The sequence below is a fragment of the Lagopus muta genome, chromosome 1 (assembly GCF_023343835.1).
Source record: "Lagopus muta isolate bLagMut1 chromosome 1, bLagMut1 primary, whole genome shotgun sequence".
Lineage (NCBI taxonomy): Eukaryota > Metazoa > Chordata > Aves > Galliformes > Phasianidae > Lagopus > Lagopus muta.
In genome coordinates this window covers 593,257-614,970 of record NC_064433.1, presented here as the reverse complement: position 1 = coordinate 614,970, position 21,714 = coordinate 593,257, and the positions used below count along the sequence as shown (strand labels likewise).

The 21,714-nt window shown below is 54.3% G+C and overlaps 1 protein-coding gene across 1 annotated transcript in view; it reads left to right on the top strand.

Annotated features, from left to right (window-relative positions):
• The first annotated feature begins 20,276 nt into the window (after positions 1 to 20,276).
• SND1 (staphylococcal nuclease and tudor domain containing 1) overlaps positions 20,277 to 21,714 on the top strand; it is a 28,742-nt gene continuing 27,304 nt past the window's right edge. The window contains exon 1 of the mRNA XM_048926055.1: positions 20,277 to 20,408. Coding sequence (XP_048782012.1) covers positions 20,334 to 20,408 — 75 coding nt within the window. The 5' untranslated portion in view covers positions 20,277 to 20,333. The remainder of the gene's footprint in view (positions 20,409 to 21,714) is intronic.

Sequence of the window (21,714 nt, the reverse complement as noted above, 5' to 3'; positions counted from 1 at the left end):
TCATTCAACAAACCCCAAAGGAATGAATCCCACAGACTGAATCTGGACACAACAAACCCTGATGCACCAAACCCCAAGCACTAAAATCAAAAGCACTGAACCCCAAAGCCCCAAAACCGGGCTCACCAAACCCCGAAGAAATGAACCCCAAAGCTCCAAACCCTGAAGCTTCAAACCCAAAAACAATGAATCCCAAAGACTGAATCTGGACACAACAAACCCCAAAGCACCAAACCCCAAAGCACTGAACCCCAAAGCACTGAATCTGCAGACACACCAAACCCCAAAGCACCAAACCCTGATGCTTTGAACCCTGACACACCAAACCCCAAAGCACTGAAACCCCAAAGCAATGAATCCCGAACCAATGCACCCCAAAGCACCAAAACCTGAAGCATAAAACCCCAAAGCACCAAACCCCAAAGCACTAAAATCCAGAGCACTGAACCCTGAAGCCCCAAACCCGGGCTCACCAAACCCCGAAGAAATGAACCCCAAAGCAACAAACCCTGATGCACTGAACCCTGATGCACCAGAACCCAAAGCACCAAAATCCAAAGTATTGACCCCAAAGTTCCAAACCCAGATGCACCAAACCCCAAAGAACCAAACCCCAAAGCACTGAAACCCCAAGCACTTAAACCCGGAAGCAATGAACCCAAAAGCAACAAACCCTGATGCACCAAACCCCAAAGCACCAAAGCACTGAATCCCAAAGACTGAATCTGGACACACCAAACCCCAAAGCACTGAACCCCAAAGCACTGAACCCCAAAGCACCAAAATCCAAAGCACTGAACCCCATTTCCCCAACCTGGACTCACCAGATCCTGAAGAAATGAACCCCAAAGCTCCAAATCCTGAAACACCAAACCCCAAAGCACTGAATCCCGTAGGCTGAATCTGGACACACCAAACCCCAAAGCACCAAACCCTGATGCTCTCAACCTTGATGCACCAGAACCCAAAGCACCAAAATCCAAAGTATTGACCCCAAAGCTCCAAACCCTGATGCACCAAACCCCAAAACAATGAACCCCAAAGCTCCAAACCCCAAAGCCCCAAACCTCAAAGCCCCAAGACTGGACACAGCAAACCCGAAGAAATGAACCCCAAAGCACCAAATCCTGATGCACCAAACCCCAAAGCACCAAACCCCAAAGCATTGAACCCCGAAGCAATGAACCCCAAAGCCTGAACCCCAAAGACTGAATCTGGACACAACAAACCCCACAGAACCAAACCCTGATGCACCAAACCCCAGAGCTCTAAACTCCAAAGCACTGAACCCCAAATCCCCAAACCCTGATGCACCAAACCCCAAAGCAATGAACCCCAAAGCATTCAATCCCACAGACTGAATCTGGACACACCAAACCCCAAAGCACCAAACCCTGATGCTCTGAACCCTGACACACCAAACCCCAAAGCATTGAAACCCCAAAGCATTGAAACCCCAAAGCAATGAACCTCAAAGCACCAAACCCTGATGCACCAAACCCCAAAGCACCAAAGCACCAAACCCCAAAGCACTGAATCCCATAGGCTGAATCTGGACACACCAAACCCCAAAGCACCAAACCCTGATGCTCTGAACCCTGACACAACAAACCCCAAAGCACTGAAACCCCAACGCACCGAACCCTGAAGCACTGAATCCCAAAGACTGAATCTGGACACACCAAACCCCACAGAACCAAACCCTGAAACACCAAACCCCAAAGCTCCAAACCCTGATGCACCAAACCCCAAAACAATGAACCCCAAAGCTCCAAACCCCAAAGCCCCAAACCTCAAAGCCCCAAGACTGGACACAGCAAACCCGAAGAAATGAACCCCAAAGCACCAAATCCTGATGCACCAAACCCCAAAGCACCAAACCCCAAAGCATTGAACCCCGAAGCAATGAACCCCAAAGCCTGAACCCCAAAGACTGAATCTGGACACAACAAACCCCACAGAACCAAACCCTGATGCACCAAACCCCAGAGCTCTAAACTCCAAAGCACTGAACCCCAAATCCCCAAACCCTGATGCACCAAACCCCAAAGCAATGAACCCCAAAGCATTCAATCCCACAGACTGAATCTGGACACACCAAACCCCAAAGCACCAAACCCTGATGCTCTGAACCCTGACACACCAAACCCCAAAGCATTGAAACCCCAAAGCATTGAAACCCCAAAGCACTGAAACCTCAAAGCAATGAACCTCAAAGCACCAAACCCTGATGCACCAAACCCCAAAGCACCAAAGCACCAAACCCCAAAGCACTGAATCCCATAGGCTGAATCTGGACACACCAAACCCCAAAGCATCAAACCCTGATGCTCTGAACCCTGATGCACCAGAACCCAAAGCACCAAAATCCAAAGTATTGAATCCTGAAGCACCTGAAGCATAAAACCCCAAAGCACCAAACCCCAAAGCACTAAAATCCAGAGCACTGAACCCTGAAGCCCCAAACCCGGGCTTCACCAAACCCCGAAGAAATGAACCCCAAAGCAACAAACCCTGATGCACTGAATCCCAAAGACTGAATCTGGACACACCAAACCCCAAAGCACTGAACCCCAAAGCACCAAACCCCAAAGCATTGAACCCCAAAGCATTGAACCCCATTTCCCCAACCTGGACTCACCAGATCCTGAAGAAATGAACCCCAAAGCTCCAAATCCTGACACACCAACCCCCAAAGCACTGAATCCCCAAAGCCCCAAGCCCCAAAGCACCAAACCCTGAAGCACTGAATCCCGTAGGCTGAATCTGGACACACCAAACCCCAAAGCACCAAACCCTGATGCTCTGAACCCTGACACAACAAACCCCAAAGCACTGAAACCCCAAAGCACCAAACCCCAAAGCACCAAAATCCAAAGCACTGAACCCCATATCGCCCAACCTGGACTCACCAGATCCTGAAGAAATGAACCCCAAAGCTCCAAACCCTGAAACACCAAACCCCAAAGCACTGAATCCCGTAGGCTGAATCTGGACACACCAAACCCCAAAGCACCAAACCCTGATGCTCTGAACCCTGACACACCAAATCCCAAAGCATTGAAACCCCAAAGCACTGAAACCCCAAAGCAATGAACCCCAAAGCACCAAACCCTGATGCACCAAACCCCAAAGCACCAAAGCACCAAACCCCAAAGCACTGAATCCCATAGGCTGAATCTGGACACAGCAAACCCCAAAGCATCAAACCCTGATGCTCTGAACCCTGACACACCAAACCCCAAAGCACCAAACCCTGATGCTCTGAACCCTGATGCACCAGAACCCAAAGCACCAAAATCCAAAGTATTGAACCCTGAAGCACCTGATGCATCAAACCCCAAAGAACCAAATCCCAACTCATGAATCCCAAAGCACTGAATTTGGACACACCGAACCCCAAAGCACCAAACCCTGATGCTCTGAACCCTGACACACCAAACCCCAAAGCACTGAAACCCCAAGGCACCGAACCCCAATGCAATGAACCCCAAAGTAATGAACCCCAAAGCACTGAAACCTTGAAGCACCAAACCCCAAAGCACCAAACCCTGATGCACCAAACCCCAAAGCACTGAACCCCAAAGCACCAAACCCCAAAGCACCAAAATCCAAAGCACTGAACCCCATATCGCCCAACCTGGACTCACCAGATCCTGAAGAAATGAACCCCAAAGCTCCAAATCCTGAAACACCAAACCCCAAAGCACTGAATCCCGTAGGCTGAATCTGGACACACCAAACCCCAAAGCACCAAACCCTGATGCTCTGAACCCTGACACAACAAACCCCAAAGCACTGAAACCCCAACGCACCGAACCCTGAAGCACTGAATCCCAAAGACTGAATCTGGACACACCAAACCCCACAGAACCAAACCCTGAAACACCAAACCCCAAAGCTCCAAACCCTGATGCACCAAACCCCAAAACAATGAACCCCAAAGCTCCAAACCCCAAAGCCCCAAACCTCAAAGCCCCAAGACTGGACACAGCAAACCCGAAGAAATGAACCCCAAAGCACCAAACCCTGATGCACCAAACCCCAAAGCACCGAACCCTGAAGTATCAAACCCCAGAGCACCAAACCCCAAAGCACTGAATCCCAAAGACTGAATCTGGACACAACAAACCCCACAGAACCAAACCCTGAAACACCAGACCCCAGAGCTCTAAACTCCAAAGCACTGAACCCCAAATCCCCAAACCCTGACACACCAAACCCCAAAGCAATGAACCCCAAAGCATTGAATCCCACAGACTGAATCTGGACACACCAAACCCCAAAGCACCAAACCCTGATGCTCTGAACCCTGACACACCAAATCCCAAAGCATTGAAACCCCAAAGCACTGAAACCCCAAAGCAATGAACCTCAAAGCACCAAACCCTGATGCACCAAACCCCAAAGCACCAAAGCACCAAACCCCAAAGCACTGAATCCCATAGGCTGAATCTGGACACACCAAACCCCAAAGCATCAAACCCTGATGCTCTGAACCCTGACACAACAAACCCCAAAGCACTGAAACCCCAAAGCACCGAACCCTGAAGCACTGAATCCCAAAGACTGAATCTGGACACACCAAACCCCACAGAACCAAACCCTGAAACACCAAACCCCAAAGCACCAAACCCTGATGCACTGAACCTTGATGCACCAGAACCCAAAGCACCAAAATCCAAAGTATTGACCCCAAAGCTCCAAACCCTGATGCACCAAACCCCAAAACAATGAACCCCAAAGCTCCAAACCCCAAAGCCCCAAACCTCAAAGCCCCAAGACTGGACGCAGCAAACCCGAAGAAATGAACCCCAAAGCACCAAATCCTGATGCACCAAACCCCAAAGCATTGAACCCCGAAGCAATGAACCCCAAAGCACCAAACCCCAAAGCCTGAACCCCAAAGCACCAAATCCTGATGCACCAAACCCCAAAGCTCCAAACCTCAAAGCCCCAAGCCTGGACGCACCGAACCCCGAAGAAATGAACCCCGAAGCACCAAATCCTGATGCACCGAACCCCAAAGCCCCGAACCCGGACGCACCAACCCCCGCCGCGTTCCTTCCTCTCCGCTGCGCTGTGCGCGGCTTCCTGCGCGCACCCGGCCAGCAGAGCGCACCAGCTCAGAGCGCGATCCCAAACGGGACCCGGGAGGAGGGGGGGAAGGGGGGGGATTTGAGGGGGGGTGTGAAATGTGTGGGTTCGGTACCTTCGGAGCCGAACCGGGCCGAGCAGAGCCGGAGGGAGCCGAGCTGTGCGGGTGGACGGAGAGGAAGAGGGGAGGAAGGAGGCGGCCCCGACGGCTCGGAGGAGCGCATGAGCCCGCAGAGCAGCGCGGAGTTCCCGCAGAGCAAACAGAGCCGGGCCGGGCGGTGCGGCAGATGGTGGGTGTCGGACCCACCATAAAGTCGGCCCACGCTCCGGTTTATTGCGTGGATGTGTCTGTATGTATAGATAGATTTATTTTTTTTCTTGCTGCTGTTGAGCTGAGCAAATAGAGGGAGGCTCGGAGAGATGGGTGCCGAGGGTGCGTTGCGCACCGACCCCGGCACAGATGGCCCCTCGGGCCGGCCCAGATAAAGGCGAGTTGTAAACCTCAAAGCACAATATTTGGAGAGCAAATAGCGGAGGGGGGAGCGCGGTCCCTCTGCTCCGTCCCCCCGCGGGAACGGGGCTGCGCTTCGCGGTGCGCTCCGGCCCCGCACTGCCCGCACGGAGCCGCCTCTCAGTGCCATCTGCTCCCAATTACACATTAACCACAAGCGCTCCGGCCCGGCCCCGCTCCGGCCCCCACCGAAACGCGCTGTCACCCCCCCTTCTCTCGACGGCCCCGGCCCTCCAGACCCCTCCCCGCTCCCTAACCGGGGAGTCGCGACGCGGCATTGAGAATCGGACGGAGCCGACATTCGGAGCTGCACCTCTCGCAGCTCTCCGGGCACCGCCGGACCCCATCGTAGCCCCTTGCGCGGGGGGGGGTCCCGTGCGTAACGCAGCGCCGTGGGGAGAGCTGCGGGGCGCGGGGGCTCCGTGCGCTCCGGGACGGCCCCGCCGCTCCCCTCTCCCCGCCGGACCCATCCCCACCCCCAGCCCTCTCCGCCGCCCCCCGACCCCCCTGCGCCGCTGCCCCCCTTGCACCCCCCTGGGTAGAGCGCACGGAACCGCCGCGCCGCGCACCCGCCGCCCCACCGCGCTGCGCGCCATGGGTTGGGGTGAGGGGAGGGGGGGAAGGCGAGGGAGTGAACCCAGGGGGGGTTTGGGGGGGGTCACGGGGAGCTGCGAGTCGGGGGGGCTGCGGGGAGAGGGGTGGGGGGACGTGGGCTGTGTGTGGTGGGGTGGGTGAGAGGGGGGGAATGGAGAGGGGAGACGTCGGGTGGAGAGGGGAGAGGTGGGATGGGGAGGGTGGCGGGGATGGGGGTGTGGGGACGTGGGGAGAGGTGGGGAGAGATGGAAAGAGATGGAGGGATGGAGAGGGATGGAGAGAAATGGGGAGAGATGGAGGGATGGAGAAATGGAGAGAAATGGGGAGATGGAGAAATGGAAAGGGATGGAGAGAGAGAGAGGGATGGAGAGAGATGAAGAGATGGAGAGAAATGGAGAGATGGAGAGAAATGGGGAGAGAGAGAGAGATGGAGGGATGGAAAGAGATGGGGAGAAATGGGGGAGAGATGGAGGGATGGAGAGATGGAGAGAGGGATGAAGAGGTGGAGAGAGATGGAGAGATAGGAAGGGATGGAGAAATGGAGAGATGGAAAGAGATGGGGAGATAAAGAGTCAGAGATGGATAGACAGAGATGGAGAGATGTAGAGATGGAGAGGTAGGGAGAGATGGGGATGTGGAGAGGTGGAGGTGTTGGAGAAATGGAGAGAGGTGGAGACATGGATGGACAGAGGTGGAGAGGTGGAAGGTGGAGAGGTGGGGATGTGGAGAGATGGATGGAGAGCTGGAGAGTGTAGAGAGGGAGATGTGGAGAGGGGTGACAAGATAGGCAGAGAGAGATGGAGACATGGAGGGAGAAGTGGAGACATAGATGGACAAGATGGAAAGGTGGAGAGATGGAGAAATGGGGAGCTGGAGATGTAGGGAGATGGGGAAGTGGGGAGATGGAGATGTGGAGGTGAAATGTGGAGACATGGAGACACAGGGACGTGGATATGGGGAGAGGTGGAGACAGAGAGACGTGGGAGATGGAGAAGTGAAGAAACAGAGAGGTGGACAGGTAGAGAGATGGAGGGATGGGTAAAAAGGGGACAGGGACAGAGGCAGAGAGATGGATGGACGGAGATGGAGAAACTGGGATGGAGAGATGGACAGACAGAGGTGGAGAGGTTGAGATGGAGACGGGGAGAGGTGGACAGACGGACAGAGACGGAGAGGTTGAGATGGACAGGCAGTTGGAGAGATGGATGGACAGGTGGAGAGGTTGAGATGGAGATGGAGAGAGGTGGAGAGAAAGATGGGGAAGCTGAGATGGGGAGATGGAGAGATGGGGATGGAGAGGCTGAGATGGAGAGATGGATGGATGGGGATGGAGAGGTTGAGATGGAGAGATGGATGGGGATGGAGAGGCTGAGATGGAGAGATGGACAGAGATGGAGAGGCTGAGATGGAGAGATGGATGGGGATGGAGAGGCTGAGATGGAGAGATGGATGGACAGAGATGGAGAGGTTGAGATGGAGAGATGGATGGACGGAGATGGAGAGGCTGAGATGGAGAGATGGATGGATGGGGATGGAGAGGTTGAGATGGAGAGATGGATGGGGATGGAGAGGCTGAGATGGAGAGATGGACAGAGGTGGAGAGGTTGAGGTGGACAGGCAGTTGGAGAGATGGATGGACAGGTGAAGAGGTTGAGATGGAGATGGAGAGAGGTGGAGAGAAAGATGGAGAAGCTGAGATGGGGAGATGGATGGACAGAGAGAGGTTGAGATGGAGAGATGGATGGATGGACAGAGAGAGGCTGAAATGGAGAGATGGATGGATGGGGATGGAGAGGCTGAGATGGAGAGATGGATGGATGGAGATGGAGAGGCTGAGATGGAGAGATGGATGGACAGGGATGGAGAGGCTGAGATGGAGAGATGGACAGAGATGGAGAGGTTGAGATGGAGAGATGGATGGATGGGGATGGAGAGGTTGAGATGGAGAGATGGACGGGGATGGAGAGGTTGAGATGGAGAGATGGACGGGGATGGAGAGGTTGAGATGGACGGGGATGGAGAGGTTGAGATGGAGAGATGGATGGATGGGGATGGAGAGGTTGAGATGGAGAGATGGACGGGGATGGAGAGGTTGAGATGGAGAGATGGACAGAGATGGAGAGGTTGAGATGGACGGGGATGGAGAGGTTGAGATGGAGAGATGGATGGACAGAGATGGAGAGGTTGAGATGGACAGAGGTGGAGAAACAGACAAAGACAGGGAGAAGTGGATACGTCTGTCTTGATGGAGACAGAGAGACACGAGCGAAGAGGTGGAGAGGTGGAGGTGGAAAGGGGGAGGCATGAGGACAGATGGAGAGGTGGGAAGACGGAGGCAGAAAGGGGAATGAAGGAAGATGGACAGGTGGGCAGGTGGAGAGCTGGAGATTCCCCCCTCCCAGCACCCCATGGGTGTCACCTGTGTCCCCCCCAGCCCTCCCCACCCCCCCATGAGTGACACCACTGCCCTCCCTTCCCCCCCCCCAGCCCCCATAGGTGTCATCCAGGGGAAGGTAAGGGATGCTGATGTTCCAGGGATGGGGCAGGATTTCCTTTTGGGTTCCCAGCATAGGGTGGCTGTGGGGACACGGGTGACACCCACGTACTGCAGCCCCTTCCCCCCATCCTGGCATTGCTGGGGAAGCTGTGGGGTCCCCACAGGGGAAGAGGGGATGGACGGACACACAGAGGGATGGACACAGCTGCAGGAAGGCAGCACTGAGGATGGGGGGGGGGGAGGAGAGGGGAACATTGGGGATTTGCTGCTGCTTCTCAGCATAGGCAGCTGAGATTGGATTGGAGACGGGCACTGGTGACACCTGGGGACAGATGGAGCTTCCAGCCCAACCATTCTGTGGTTCTGTGGTCTATAAGCATCCTTACAACCCAACCATTGCATGGTTCTACGGTTCTGTGATCTGTAAGGACCCTTCCAACCCAACCACCCTATGGTTCTGTTGTCTTCATTGTCCCTTCCAACCAGTAACTGTGTGTTTCTACGGTTCTGTGACCTTCAAGGACCCTTAAAACCCAACCATCCTATGATTCTGTGGTCTACAAGGTCCCTTCCAACCCAACCACTCTGTGTTTCTATGGTTCTATGATCTTCAAGGACCTCTCCAACCCAACCATCCTATGATTCTGTGGTCTACAAGGTCCCTTCCAACCCAACCACTCTGTGTTTCTTAAGTTCTATGATCTTTAAGGACCTTTCCAACTAAATCATCCTATGGTTTTATTGTCTGTAAGGCCCTTCCAACCAATAACTGTGAACTTCTATGGTTCTGTGATCTGTAAGGACCTCTCCAGCCCAACAATCCTATGGTTCTGTGGTCTATATGGTCCTTCCAACCCAACCACTGTGTGTTTCTATGGTTCTGTGATCTTCAAGGACCCTTTCAACCCAACAACCCTATGATTCTGTGGTCTACAAGGTCCCTTCCAACCCAACCACTGTTTGTTTCTAAGGTTTTATGATCTTCAAGGACCTTTCCAACCAAATCATCTTATGGTTTTATTGTCTATAAGGTCCCTTCCAACCAATAAGTGTGAACTTCTGTGGTTCTATGATCTTCAAGGACCCTTTCAACCCAACAATCCTATGGTACTGTGGTCTATATGGTCCTTCCAACCCAAACACTGTGTGTTTCTATGGTTCTATGACCTTCAAGGACCCTTCCAACCCAACAACCCTACATTTGTCTGGTCTACAAGGTCTCTTCCAACCCAACCATTTCACAGTTCTGTGGTTCTATGACCTTCAAGGACCCTTCCAACCCAACAACCCTACGTTTCTCTGGTCTACAATGTCCCTTCCAATCCAACCATTGTGTGTTTCTAAGGTTCTATGATCTGTAAGGACCCTTCCAACCCAACCATCCTATGATTCTGTGGTCTATATGGTCTCTTCCAACCCAACTATTGTAGGATTCTGTAGTTTTGTGATCTGTAAGGACCCTTCCAACCCAACCACACAATGGTTCTATTCTCTATACAGTCCCTTCCAACCCAGCCATTGTGGGATTCTATAGTTTTATGACCTTCAAGGACCCTTCTAACCCAACAACCTTATGTTTCTCTGGTCTACAAGGTCCCCTCAACCCAACCACTGTTTGTTTCTAAGGTTTTATGATCTTCAAGGACCTTTCCAACTAAATCATCCTATGGTTTTATTGTCTGTAAGGCCCTTCCAACCAATAACTGCGAACTTCTATGGTTCTATGATCTTTAAGGACCTCTCCAACCCAACCACCCTATGATTCTGTGGTCTATATGGTCCTTCCAACCCAAACACTGTGTGTTCCTACGGTTCTATGACCTTCAAGGACCTTTCCAACCCAACAACCCTACGTTTCTCTGGTCTACAAGGTCCCTTCCAATCCAACCACTCTGTGTTTCTATGGTTCTATGATCTTCAAGGACCTTTCCAACTAAATCATTCTATGGTTTTATTGTCTATAAGGTCCCTTCCAACCAATAATTGTGAACTTCTATGGTTCTGTGATCTGTAAGGACCCTTTCAACCCAACAACCCTATGGTTCTGTGGTCTATATGGTCCCTTCCAACCCAACTATTGTAGGATTCTGTAGTTCTATGATCTTTAAGGACCCTTTCAACCTAACAACTCTATGGTTCTATGGCCTATATGGTCCTTCCAACCCAACCATTGTGGAATTCTATAGTTTTATGACCTTCAAGGACCCTTCCAACCCAACAACCCTATGATTCTGTGGTCTACAAGGTCCCCTCCAACCCAAACACTGTGTGTTTCTATGGTTCTGTGATCTTCAAGGACCCTTCCAACTCAACCACCCTATGGTTCTCTGGTCTACAAGGTCCCTTCCAACCCAACCACTGTTTGTTTCTAAGGTTCTATGATCTTTAAGGACCTTTCCAACTAAATCATCCTATGGTTTTATTGTCTGTAAGGCCCTTCCAACCCAATAATTGTGAACTTCTATGGTTCTATGATCTTTAAGGACCTCTCCAACCCAACAATCCTATGGTTCTGTGGTCTATATGGTCCTTCCAACCCAACCACTCTGTGTTTCTATGGTTCTGTGATCTTCAAGGACCCTTCCAACCCAACCACCCTACATTTCTCTGGTCTACAAGGTCTCTTCCAACCCAACCACTGTGTGTTTCTAAGGTTCTATGATCTTTAAGGACCTTTCCAACTAAATCGTCCTATGGTTTTACTGTCTATAAGGTCCCTTCCAACCAATAACTGTGAACTTCTATGGTTCTGTGATCTGTAAGGACCTTTTCAACCCAACCACCCTACGATTCTGTGGTCTAGAAGGGCCCTTCCAACCCAACCATTGGCTGCTTCTATGGTTCTATGATCTTTAAGGACCCTTTCAACCCAACCATTGTGTGTTTCTGTTGTTCTACTGTCTGTAAGGTCCTTTCCCACCCAACCATTTTGCAGTTCTATGGTTCTGTGATCTGTCAGGACCTCTCCAACCCAGCCATCCTATGGTTCTGTGATCTGCAAGGCCCTTCCAACCCAACCATTGTGGGATTCCATAGTTCTGTGATCTTTAAGGACCCTCCCAACCCAAACATTGTGCATTTCTATGGTGCTGTGCTCTTCAAGGACCCTTCCAACCCACCAATTTTGCATTCCTATATTCTATGATCTGTAAGGACCCTTCCAACCCAACCACCCTATGGTTCTATTGCCTTTACGGCCCCTTCCACCCCACGATCCATGATTCTGCTTCCACAATCCTACAAATCCACAACCCTACGATTCCACGATGCCACACTTCTACGATTCCCTGATCCCACATTCCCATGATGTCACGATCCCATGATTCTGCGATCCCGTGATCCCACGTTTCCATGATCCTACAGCCCCATGATCCCGTGGTCCAACAAATCCAGGATCCTACGGGTCTACCTCCACGATTCTATCATCCTATGATCCCATTCTCCTAGGATTCCCCTACTGGGAATCCACTGCTGGGCCAGGGAAGGAGCTGGGGTGAGCGGAGGGCAAGCAGTGCATCCTGCCCCACTGGGAGCACACGGTGTGGGGCTGTGGGGCTGCTGGGAAGCAGGGCTGTGCCTGGGGCAGTGCAGGGCACTGCTGTGTCGCAGGCACCCCATGCAACCCCACTGCAAACCTATGGACCTGCACACAACCTCTTGTATCCCATAAGTAATCCCATGGAAGCCCATGCACCCCGTGGATCCCCCACACAACCCCATGCACCCTCCTGAAACCCTCACAACCCCACAGCAACCCAATACAATCCCATGCAACCCCACAAAACCCCACAAAACTCCATGCAACCCCATACAACCCCTTACAACCCCATGAAACCCCATGCAAACCCATACAACCCCTTACAACCCCACGCAACCCCACGCAACCCCATGCAACCCAATACAACCGCATGCAACCCCTTACAACCCCATTCAATCCCATTCAACCCCATTCAACCCCTTACAACACCATACAACCCCTTACAACCCCATGCAACTCCATGCAACCCCATGCAACTCCATGCAACCCCGTACAACCCCATGCAACCCCATGCAACACCATGCAGCCCCTTACAACTCCATGCAACCCCATGCAACCCCACAGCAACCCCATGCAACCCGATACAAGCACACACAACCCCATACAACCCCTTACAACCCCATACAACCCCATAAAACCCCGTACAACCCCATAAAACCCTGTGCAAACCTATGCAACCCCTTACAACCCCACAGTAACCCCATACAACCCCATACAACCCCATTCAACCCCATGTATTCCATACAACTCCATGCAACCCCATGCAACCCCATGCAACACCATGCTACGCCATGCAAACCCGTGCAACCCCATTCAACCCCTTACAACCCCATGCAACCCCATACAACCCCATGCAACCCCTTACAACCCCATGCAACCCCTTACAACCCCATGCAACACCATGCAAGCCCATGAAACTCCATACAACCCCATTCAACCCCATGCAACCCCTTACAACACCATGCAACCCCATGCAACCCCATGCAACCCTATAAACAACCCCATGCAACCCCTTACAACCCCATGCAACCCCACAGCAACCCAATAAACAACCCCATTCAACCCCTTACAACCCCATGCAACCCCATACAACCCCATGCAACCCCATTCAAGCCCATTCAAGCCCATTCAAGCCCATTCATCCCCTTACAACCCCTTACAACCCCATTCAACCCCATGCAACCCCTTACAACCCCATGCAAACCCATAAAACCCCTTACAACCCCATGCAAACCCATAAAACCACATGCAACCCCATGCAACCCCATACAACCCCGTACAACCCCATGCACTCCATGCAACTCCATACAACCCTTTACAGCCCCATACAACCCTATGCCACCCCTTACAACCCCATGCAACCCCTTACAACCCCATAAAACACCTTACAACCCCATGCAACCCCGTGCAACCCTTTACAACCCCATGCACTCCATACAACCCCATACAATCCCATAAAACCCCATGCAACCCCTTACAACCCCATGCAACCCCATGCAACCCCTTACAACCCCATGCAACCCCATGCAACCCCACACACCTCGTGCACTCCATGCAACCCCATGAAGTCCCATGCAATCCCATGCACTTCATGCAACCTCTTGCAACCCCTCCCAACTCCATGCGACCCCTTGTATCTTGTGTACTCCATGCAACCCCATGCAAATCTGTGCAACCCCATGCAATCCCATGCAAATCCGTTCACTTTGTGCACCTCCATGCAACCCCACGTATTTCATGCACTTCATGCAACTTCATGCAGCTCCATACAACCCCATGCAACTCCACACAACCTCATTCAACTCATACACTCCATGCAACCCCTTACAACCCCATGCAACCCCTTACAACCCCATGCAACCCCATGCAACCCCATACAACCCCATGCAACCCCATGCAACCCCATGCAACTCCACACACCTCCTGCTCTCCATGCAACCTCAAGCAGCACCATGCAACTTCATGCAACCCCATGCACCTCCATGCAACCCCATGTATCTCACGCACCCCATGCAACTTCAAGCAGCTCCATACAACCCCATGCAACTCCACACAACCTCATTCAACTCATACACTACATGCAACCCCATGCAACCCCTTACAACCTCATGCAACCCCATGCAACCCCATGCAACTCCACACACCTCCTGCTCTCCATGCAACCTCAAGCAGCACCATGCAACTTCATGCAACCCCACGTATCTCATGCACCCCATGCAACTTCATGCAGCTCCATACAACCCCATGCACTCCATACAACCCCATGCAACTCCTTACAACCCCATAAAACCCCATGCAACCCCATTCAACCCCATGCACTCCATACAATCCCTTACAACTCCATACAACCCCATACAACCCCATACAACCCCATGCACTCCATTCAACCCCACGCAACTCCACACACCTCATGCATCCCATGCAACCCCACACAACTCCATGCAACCCCATGCACCTTATGTGCTCATGCAAATCCATGTAACCCCACACAACCCCATGCAAATTCATGCACCTCCCGCACTCCATGCAACCTCAAGCAACCCCATGCAACCCCATGCAACTTCATGCAACCCCATGCAGCCCCACGTATCTCACGCACCACATGCAACTTCAAGCAGCTCCATACAACCCCATGCAACTCCACACAACCTCATGCATCTCCACACAACTTCATGCAAGTCCATGCATCCCCATGCAACTTCATGCAACCCCATGTAACTCATGCACTCCATGCAGCCCCATGCATCTCTGTGCAAACCCATGCGCCTCATGCATCTCCATGCAACTTTATGCAAATCCATGCAACCCCCTGCACTTCACGTACTCCACGCAATCCCATGCAAATCCATGCAGCCCCATGCACTCCATGCAACCCCACACAACTCCATGCAGTCCCGTGCACTTTATGCAACCCCATGCAAATCCACGTAACCCCATGCAACTTCATGCACCTCCTGCACTCCATGCAACCCCATACAACACCATGCATCCCCATGCACCTCCATGCAATCTCATGTATCTCATGCACTCCATGCAACCCCACACAACTCCATGCAACCCCGTGCACCTCCTGCTCTCCATGCAACATCAAGCAGCACCATGCAACTTCATGCAACCCCATGCACCTCCATGCAACCCCATGTATCTCACGCACCCCATGCAACTTCAAGCAGCTCCATACAACCCCATGCAACTCCACACAACCTCATTCAACTCATACACTCCATGCAACCCCATGCAACCCCATTCAATCCCTTACAACCCCATAAAACCCCATGCAACCCCATGCAACCCCGTACAACCCTGTACAACCCCGTACAACCCCATGCACTCCATACAACCCCATGCAACTCCATGCAACCCCATGCAACCCAATACAACCCCATGCAACCCCATGCACCACCATGCACCACCATGCAGCCCCACGTATCTCACGCACCCCATGCAACTTCATGCAGCTCCACACAACCCCATGCAACTCATGCACTCCACGCAGCCCCATGCAACCCCATGCAACTTCATGCACCTCTATGCAATGCATTCCATGCCACTCTATGCAAATCCACGCAACCCACCGCGCTTCGTACAAATCCATGCAACCCCATGCACTCCATGCAACCCCACACAACTCCATGCAACCCCGTGCACCTCATGCATTCCATGCAACCCCGTGCAAACCCACTCAACTGCATGCACTCCATGCAATCCCATGCACTCCATGCAACACCATGCAACCCCATGCAACTCCACACACCTCCTGCTCTCCGTGCAACCTCAAGCAGCACCATGCAACTTCATGCAACCCCACGTATCTCATGCACCCCAACTTCATGCAACCCCACAACTTCATGCAGCTCCATACAACCCCATGCAACCCCATACAACCCCATAAAACCCCATGCAACCCCATGCAACCTCATTCAACCCCATGCACTCCATACAACCCCATGCAACCCCATGCAACCCCATGCAACCCCATGCACCTCCATGCAGCCCCGCGTATCTCACACACCCCATGCAACTTCATGCAGCTCCACACAACCCCATGCAACTCATGCACTCCATGCAACCCCATGCACTCCATGCAACCCCATGTAACCCAACACACTTCCCATGCACCCCATGCACCCCCACGCACTCCATGCAACCCCATGCACTCCATGCATTCCATGCAACCCCATGCAACCCCATGCAACTCCACACACCTCCTGCTCTCCGTGCAACCTCAAGCAGCACCATGCAACTTCATGCAACCCCACGTATCTCATGCACCCCATGCAACTTCATGCAGCTCCATACAACCCCATGCACTCTATACAACCCCATGCAACCCCATGCAACCCCATGCAACCTCATTCAACCCCATGCACTCCATACAACCCCATGCAACCCCATGCAACCCCATGCAACCCCATGCACCTCCATGCAGCCCCACGTATCTCACACACCCCATGCAACTTCATGCAGCTCCACACAACCCCATGCAACTCATGCACTCCATGCAACCCCATGCACTCCATGCAACCCCATGTAACCCAACACACTTCCCATGCACCCCATGCACCCCCACGCACTCCATGCAACCCCATGCACCTCACAGAATCACAGAATCACACAGAATCACAGAATCACCCGGGTTGGAAGGGACCCCAAGGATCATGTAGTTCCAACCCCCCTGCCTAGCAGGGCCACCAACATACATATTCAGATCAGGTTGCCCAGGACCCCGTCCAGCCTGGCCTTAAACACGTCCAAGGACGGGGCATCCACAACCTCCCTGGGCAGCCCGTTCCAGGGCCTAACCACTCTCCTAGTAAAGAACTTCCCCCTAACATCTAACCTAAATCTTCCCTCCTTCAACTTAAAACCATTTCCCCTCGTCCTGCTGTTGTCAGCCCTTTTGAAGAGTTTACTCCCCTCCTGGGTGTAGGTTCCCTTCAGGTATTGATAGGCTGCAATGAGGTCACCCCGCAGCCTTCTCTTCTCCAGGCTGAACAAGCCCAACTCCCTCAGCCTGTCCTCATAGGGGAGGTGCTCCAGCCCCCTGATCATCTTAGTCGCCCTCCTCTGGACCCTTTCCAAAATCTCAATGTCTTTCTTGTACTGAGGGCTCCACACCTGGACACAGTACTCCAGATGGGGCCTCACAAGAGCCGTGTAGAGAGGGACAATCACCTCCCTGTCCCTGCTGGCCACCCCTCTCCTGATGGAGCCCAGGATCCCATTTGCCTTTTGAGCTGCCAGAGCGCACTGCTGGCTCATATTCAGTCTCTCGTCCATCAGGACCCCCAGGTCCTTCTCTGCCGAGCTGCTCTCAAGGACCACTCCTCCCAGCCTGTACAGGTGCCTGGGGTTCTTCCGGCCCAAATGCAAAACCTTGCACTTTGCCGTGTTGAACCTCATCAGGTTCACCCGAGCCCAGCCCTCCAGCCTGTCGAGGTCCCTCTGAATGGCATCCCTTCCTTCCACCGTATCAACCGCACCACTCAGCTTGGTGTCGTCAGCAAACTTGCTGAGGGTGCACTCAATTCCCTCATCGATGTCATTAATAAAGATGTTAAAGAGCACCGGTCCCAAGACAGACCCTTGGGGGACACCACTTGTTACCGGCCTCCACCTGGACATAGAGCCATTGACCACCACCCTCTGTCTGCGGCCTTTCAACCAATTGCTTATCCATCGGGTCGTCCACCCATCAAATCCACTTCCCTCCAATTTGGAGATGAGGATGTGGTGGGGGACCATGTCAAAGGCCTTGCTCAGGTCCAGGTAACCTCCATGCAACCCCATGCACCTCCATGCAACCCCATGCACCTCCATTCTACCTCACGCATCTCATGCACTCCACGCAACCTCCACGCAACTCCTCACACCTCATGCTCTCCATGCAACCCCGTGCACCCTGTGCAATCCCATGCACCTGATGCATTCCATGCAGCCTCATTCACTTCCATGCAAGCAACCCCACGTATTTCATGCACTCCATGCAATCCCAACCTCATCTTGCCCATGTTTGGGTTGGGGAGGGAGTGGGGGGAATGGGGGGGGGGGGGGGGGTAGAAGCAATTACTTCTCCTACACAAAATGCACCGAGAATCCCAAGCCCCCCAACCACGTCACCAACCCCGGCCCCATTTATCTGAGTGCTCCCACCTACATCATAATACATCATTTGGGGCTTTTTTTTGGGGGGGGGAAGGGGGAGGTTGGGGGCTGAAAAGATTATGGAGGCATTTTAAAAGCAGCGATCTGCTTTGGGGTGGGGTTGGGGGGGGAGCAGGAGGTGATGGTTTGCCCTTCAGCACTGGAGGGAGGGAGCTTTGGGGACCCTTAGGATGGGGGGTCAGAAACCCCCATGTAAAAGCAGCATAGCAAGGGGGAGGGGGGGTCGTTCCTTCCCAAAAGCCTTTTATGGAAAGGAGGGGGCATAAAATAGGGAGGGGGCATAAAATGGGGCGGTGTTTTGCCAGCCTTACAGTGGTTGGAATAGGGGACCCCTTCCATAGCCCCTTAATGGGGTCACAGTATGGGGACCCCCTCCCAAAGCCCCTCTGAGAGCACGATTTGGGGGTGGGGGGATATGTCCCAAAGCCCCCATAGAAGGCATAATGGAGGGGGGATTCCATTACCCAGCCTTTATGCTGGGGGGGGAATGGGGGGACGTTTCCCAAAAGCTTTCTGGAGGGGTCAGATGGGGGTGGATCCCTTCCTCCAGCTCCTATGGGGGGGGAGGGGGGGTTGTAGGGGCACCCCATCCCAAAATCCTTTTGTAGGGGGGAGGATATGGGTTTGGACTCCATCCTCCCAGCTCCCATGTGGAGGGAAAGGGGGGCGTAATGAGTGGAGACCCTTCCTAAAGCCCCTATAGAGAGGTGGGAGGGGGGTGGGCTTGGAGCTCTTCATCAGCTCCTACGTAGAATAGAATGGGGGATCCCTTCCACGGCCCCTATGTGGGGGCACAGTGTGGGGACCCCCTCCCAAAGCCCCTCTGAGAGCACGATTTGGGGGGTGGGGGGGGGATATTTCCCATAACCCCCATAGAAGGCATAATGGGGGGGGGAGGGTTCCATCACCCAGCCCTTATGCTGGGGGGGGGAATGGGGGGGCCTTTCCCAAAAGCTTTCTGGAGGGGTCAGATGGGGGTGGATCCCTTCCTCCAGCTCCTATGGGGGGCCTTGGGGGGGGGGTTGAAGGGGCACCCTAACCTAAGATCCTTTTGTGGGGGGGAGGATATGGGTTTGGACTCCATCCTCCCAGCCCCCATGTGGAGGGAAGGGGGCCCAATGAGTGGAGACCCTTCCTAAAGCCCCTATAGAGAGGTGGGAGGGGGGTGGGCTTGGAGCTCATCATCAGCCCCTACGTGGAATAGAATGGGGGATCCCTTCCATGGCCCCTATGTGGGGGCACAGTGTGGGGACCCCCTCCCAAAGCCCCTCTGAGAGCACGATTTGGGGGGGGGGATATTCCCCAAAGCCCCCATAGAAGGCATAATGGGGGGGGGAGGGTTCCATCACCCAGCCCTTATGCTGGGGGGGGAATGGGGGGGCCTTTCCCAAAAGCTTTCTGGAGGGGTCAGATGGGGGTGGATCCCTTCCTCCAGCTCCTATGGGGGAGGGGGCGGTGGGGGGGTGACAGGGGGCGGCGACACGATGTGAATTCCCTCCCCTCCCCCCCCCCTTATAGGAAGCGTCCATTTCCCCTCCCCCTTCTCTGTCGCTTCCGCGGCGCGTCTGGCGCGGGGTGATGACGTCAGAAGAAAGCGGGCGTGTCTTGTAATGGCTCCGCCCCTCCGCGCGCGGCGCTTGGCCACGTGGGAGCCGCGCGCCGCTTTGCCGACGTGTCCCTGGCACCGCGTGCCCCGGAAGTCCCGCCCTCCACCAGTGGGCGGGGCGTCAGCCTAAGGGGCGGGGCTTCTCGTGACGTCACCCAGCACAGCCAGTAGAGGCGGGGCGAGCGGCGGATCCGCTCTCCTATTGGCCGACGGCGAGGCGAGGGGCGGGAGATCGGCGCTGACCACGCCTCCTTTTCCCGCCCTCCGCTCCGCCCCGCCCCGCTGTCCCTTCCGCGCTCCGGCCCCGCTCGGCCCCGTGCGCGTTATGGCTTCGGTGGCGAACCCCGGGCAGGGCGGCTCCGCGCCGCCCCTCGCTGTACAACGCGGTATCGTTAAGATGGTAAGGACTGCGAACCGGGAACGGCAGGTCGAGCACCGGGAAGGGCAGCGTGCCGGGGTTATGGCAAGCGGAGGGGTTCCGTGCCCACCGGACCGCATGGGGACACGTGGGGGCGGGCTCGTGGCGTGGGGCTGCGTGGCTGTGTTGCGACACGGGGGTGGTGGTCCCAGAGCGCTGGGACACGTGGCCGCCCTATGGCACGGTGGCCCCGTGACACTGGGGCATGCGGTGGCCCCATGGCATGGGGACACGTGGTGGTCTGATGGCATGGGGTTGCATGGTTGACTTATGACCCAGTGGTGGTCGCCCCATGGCACTGGGATGCATGGTGGCCCTATAGGACGATGGTGGTGGCACTGTGGCATGGGGACTTGTGTTGGCCCCATAACATGATGGTGGTGGCCCCATGGCATGGAGACACGTGGTGGCCCTGTGTCATGTTGGTGGTGGCCCCATGGCACAGAGTTTGCCATGTGATACAATGGTGGTGGCTCCATGACACTGGGACACGTGGTGACCCCATAGCGTGGGGATACGTGTTGGTCTGATGGCATGGGGTTGCATGGTTGACTTGTGACACAGTGGTGGTTGCCCCATGGCACTGGGACGCATGGCGGCCCTATAGGACGATGGTGGTGGCACTGTGGCATGGGGACATTTGGTGGCCCCATAACATGATGGTGGTGGCCCCATGGCATGGTGACATGTGGTGGCCTTGTGTCATGTTGGTGGTGGCCCCATGGCATAGGGGTTGCCATGTGATACAATGGTGGTGGCCCCATGACACTGGGATATGTGGTGGCCCCATGGCATGGGGACACGTGATGGCCCCATGTCATGTTGGTGGTGGCCCTGTGGCACAGGGGTTGCCATGTGATACAATGGTGGTGGCCCCATGACATTGGGACACGTGTTGGTCTGATGGCATGGGGTTGCATGGTTGACTTGTGACCCAGTGGTGGTTGCCCCATGGCACTGGGACACATGGTGGCCCTATAGGACGATGGTGGTGGCCCCATGGCATGGGGACATTTGGTGGCCCCATAACATGATGGTGGTGGCCCCATGGCACGGGGTTGCCATGTGATACAGTGGTGGTGACCCCATGACACTGGGATATGTGGTGACCCCATGGCACGGGGACACGTGTTGGTCTGATGGCATGGGGTTGCATGGTTGACTTATGACCCAGTGGTGGTTGCCCCATAGCACTGGGACACATGGTGGCCCCATAGCATGTTGGTGGTGGCCCCATGGCATGGGGACATGTGGTGGCCCGATGACACTGGGATACGTGTTGGTCTGA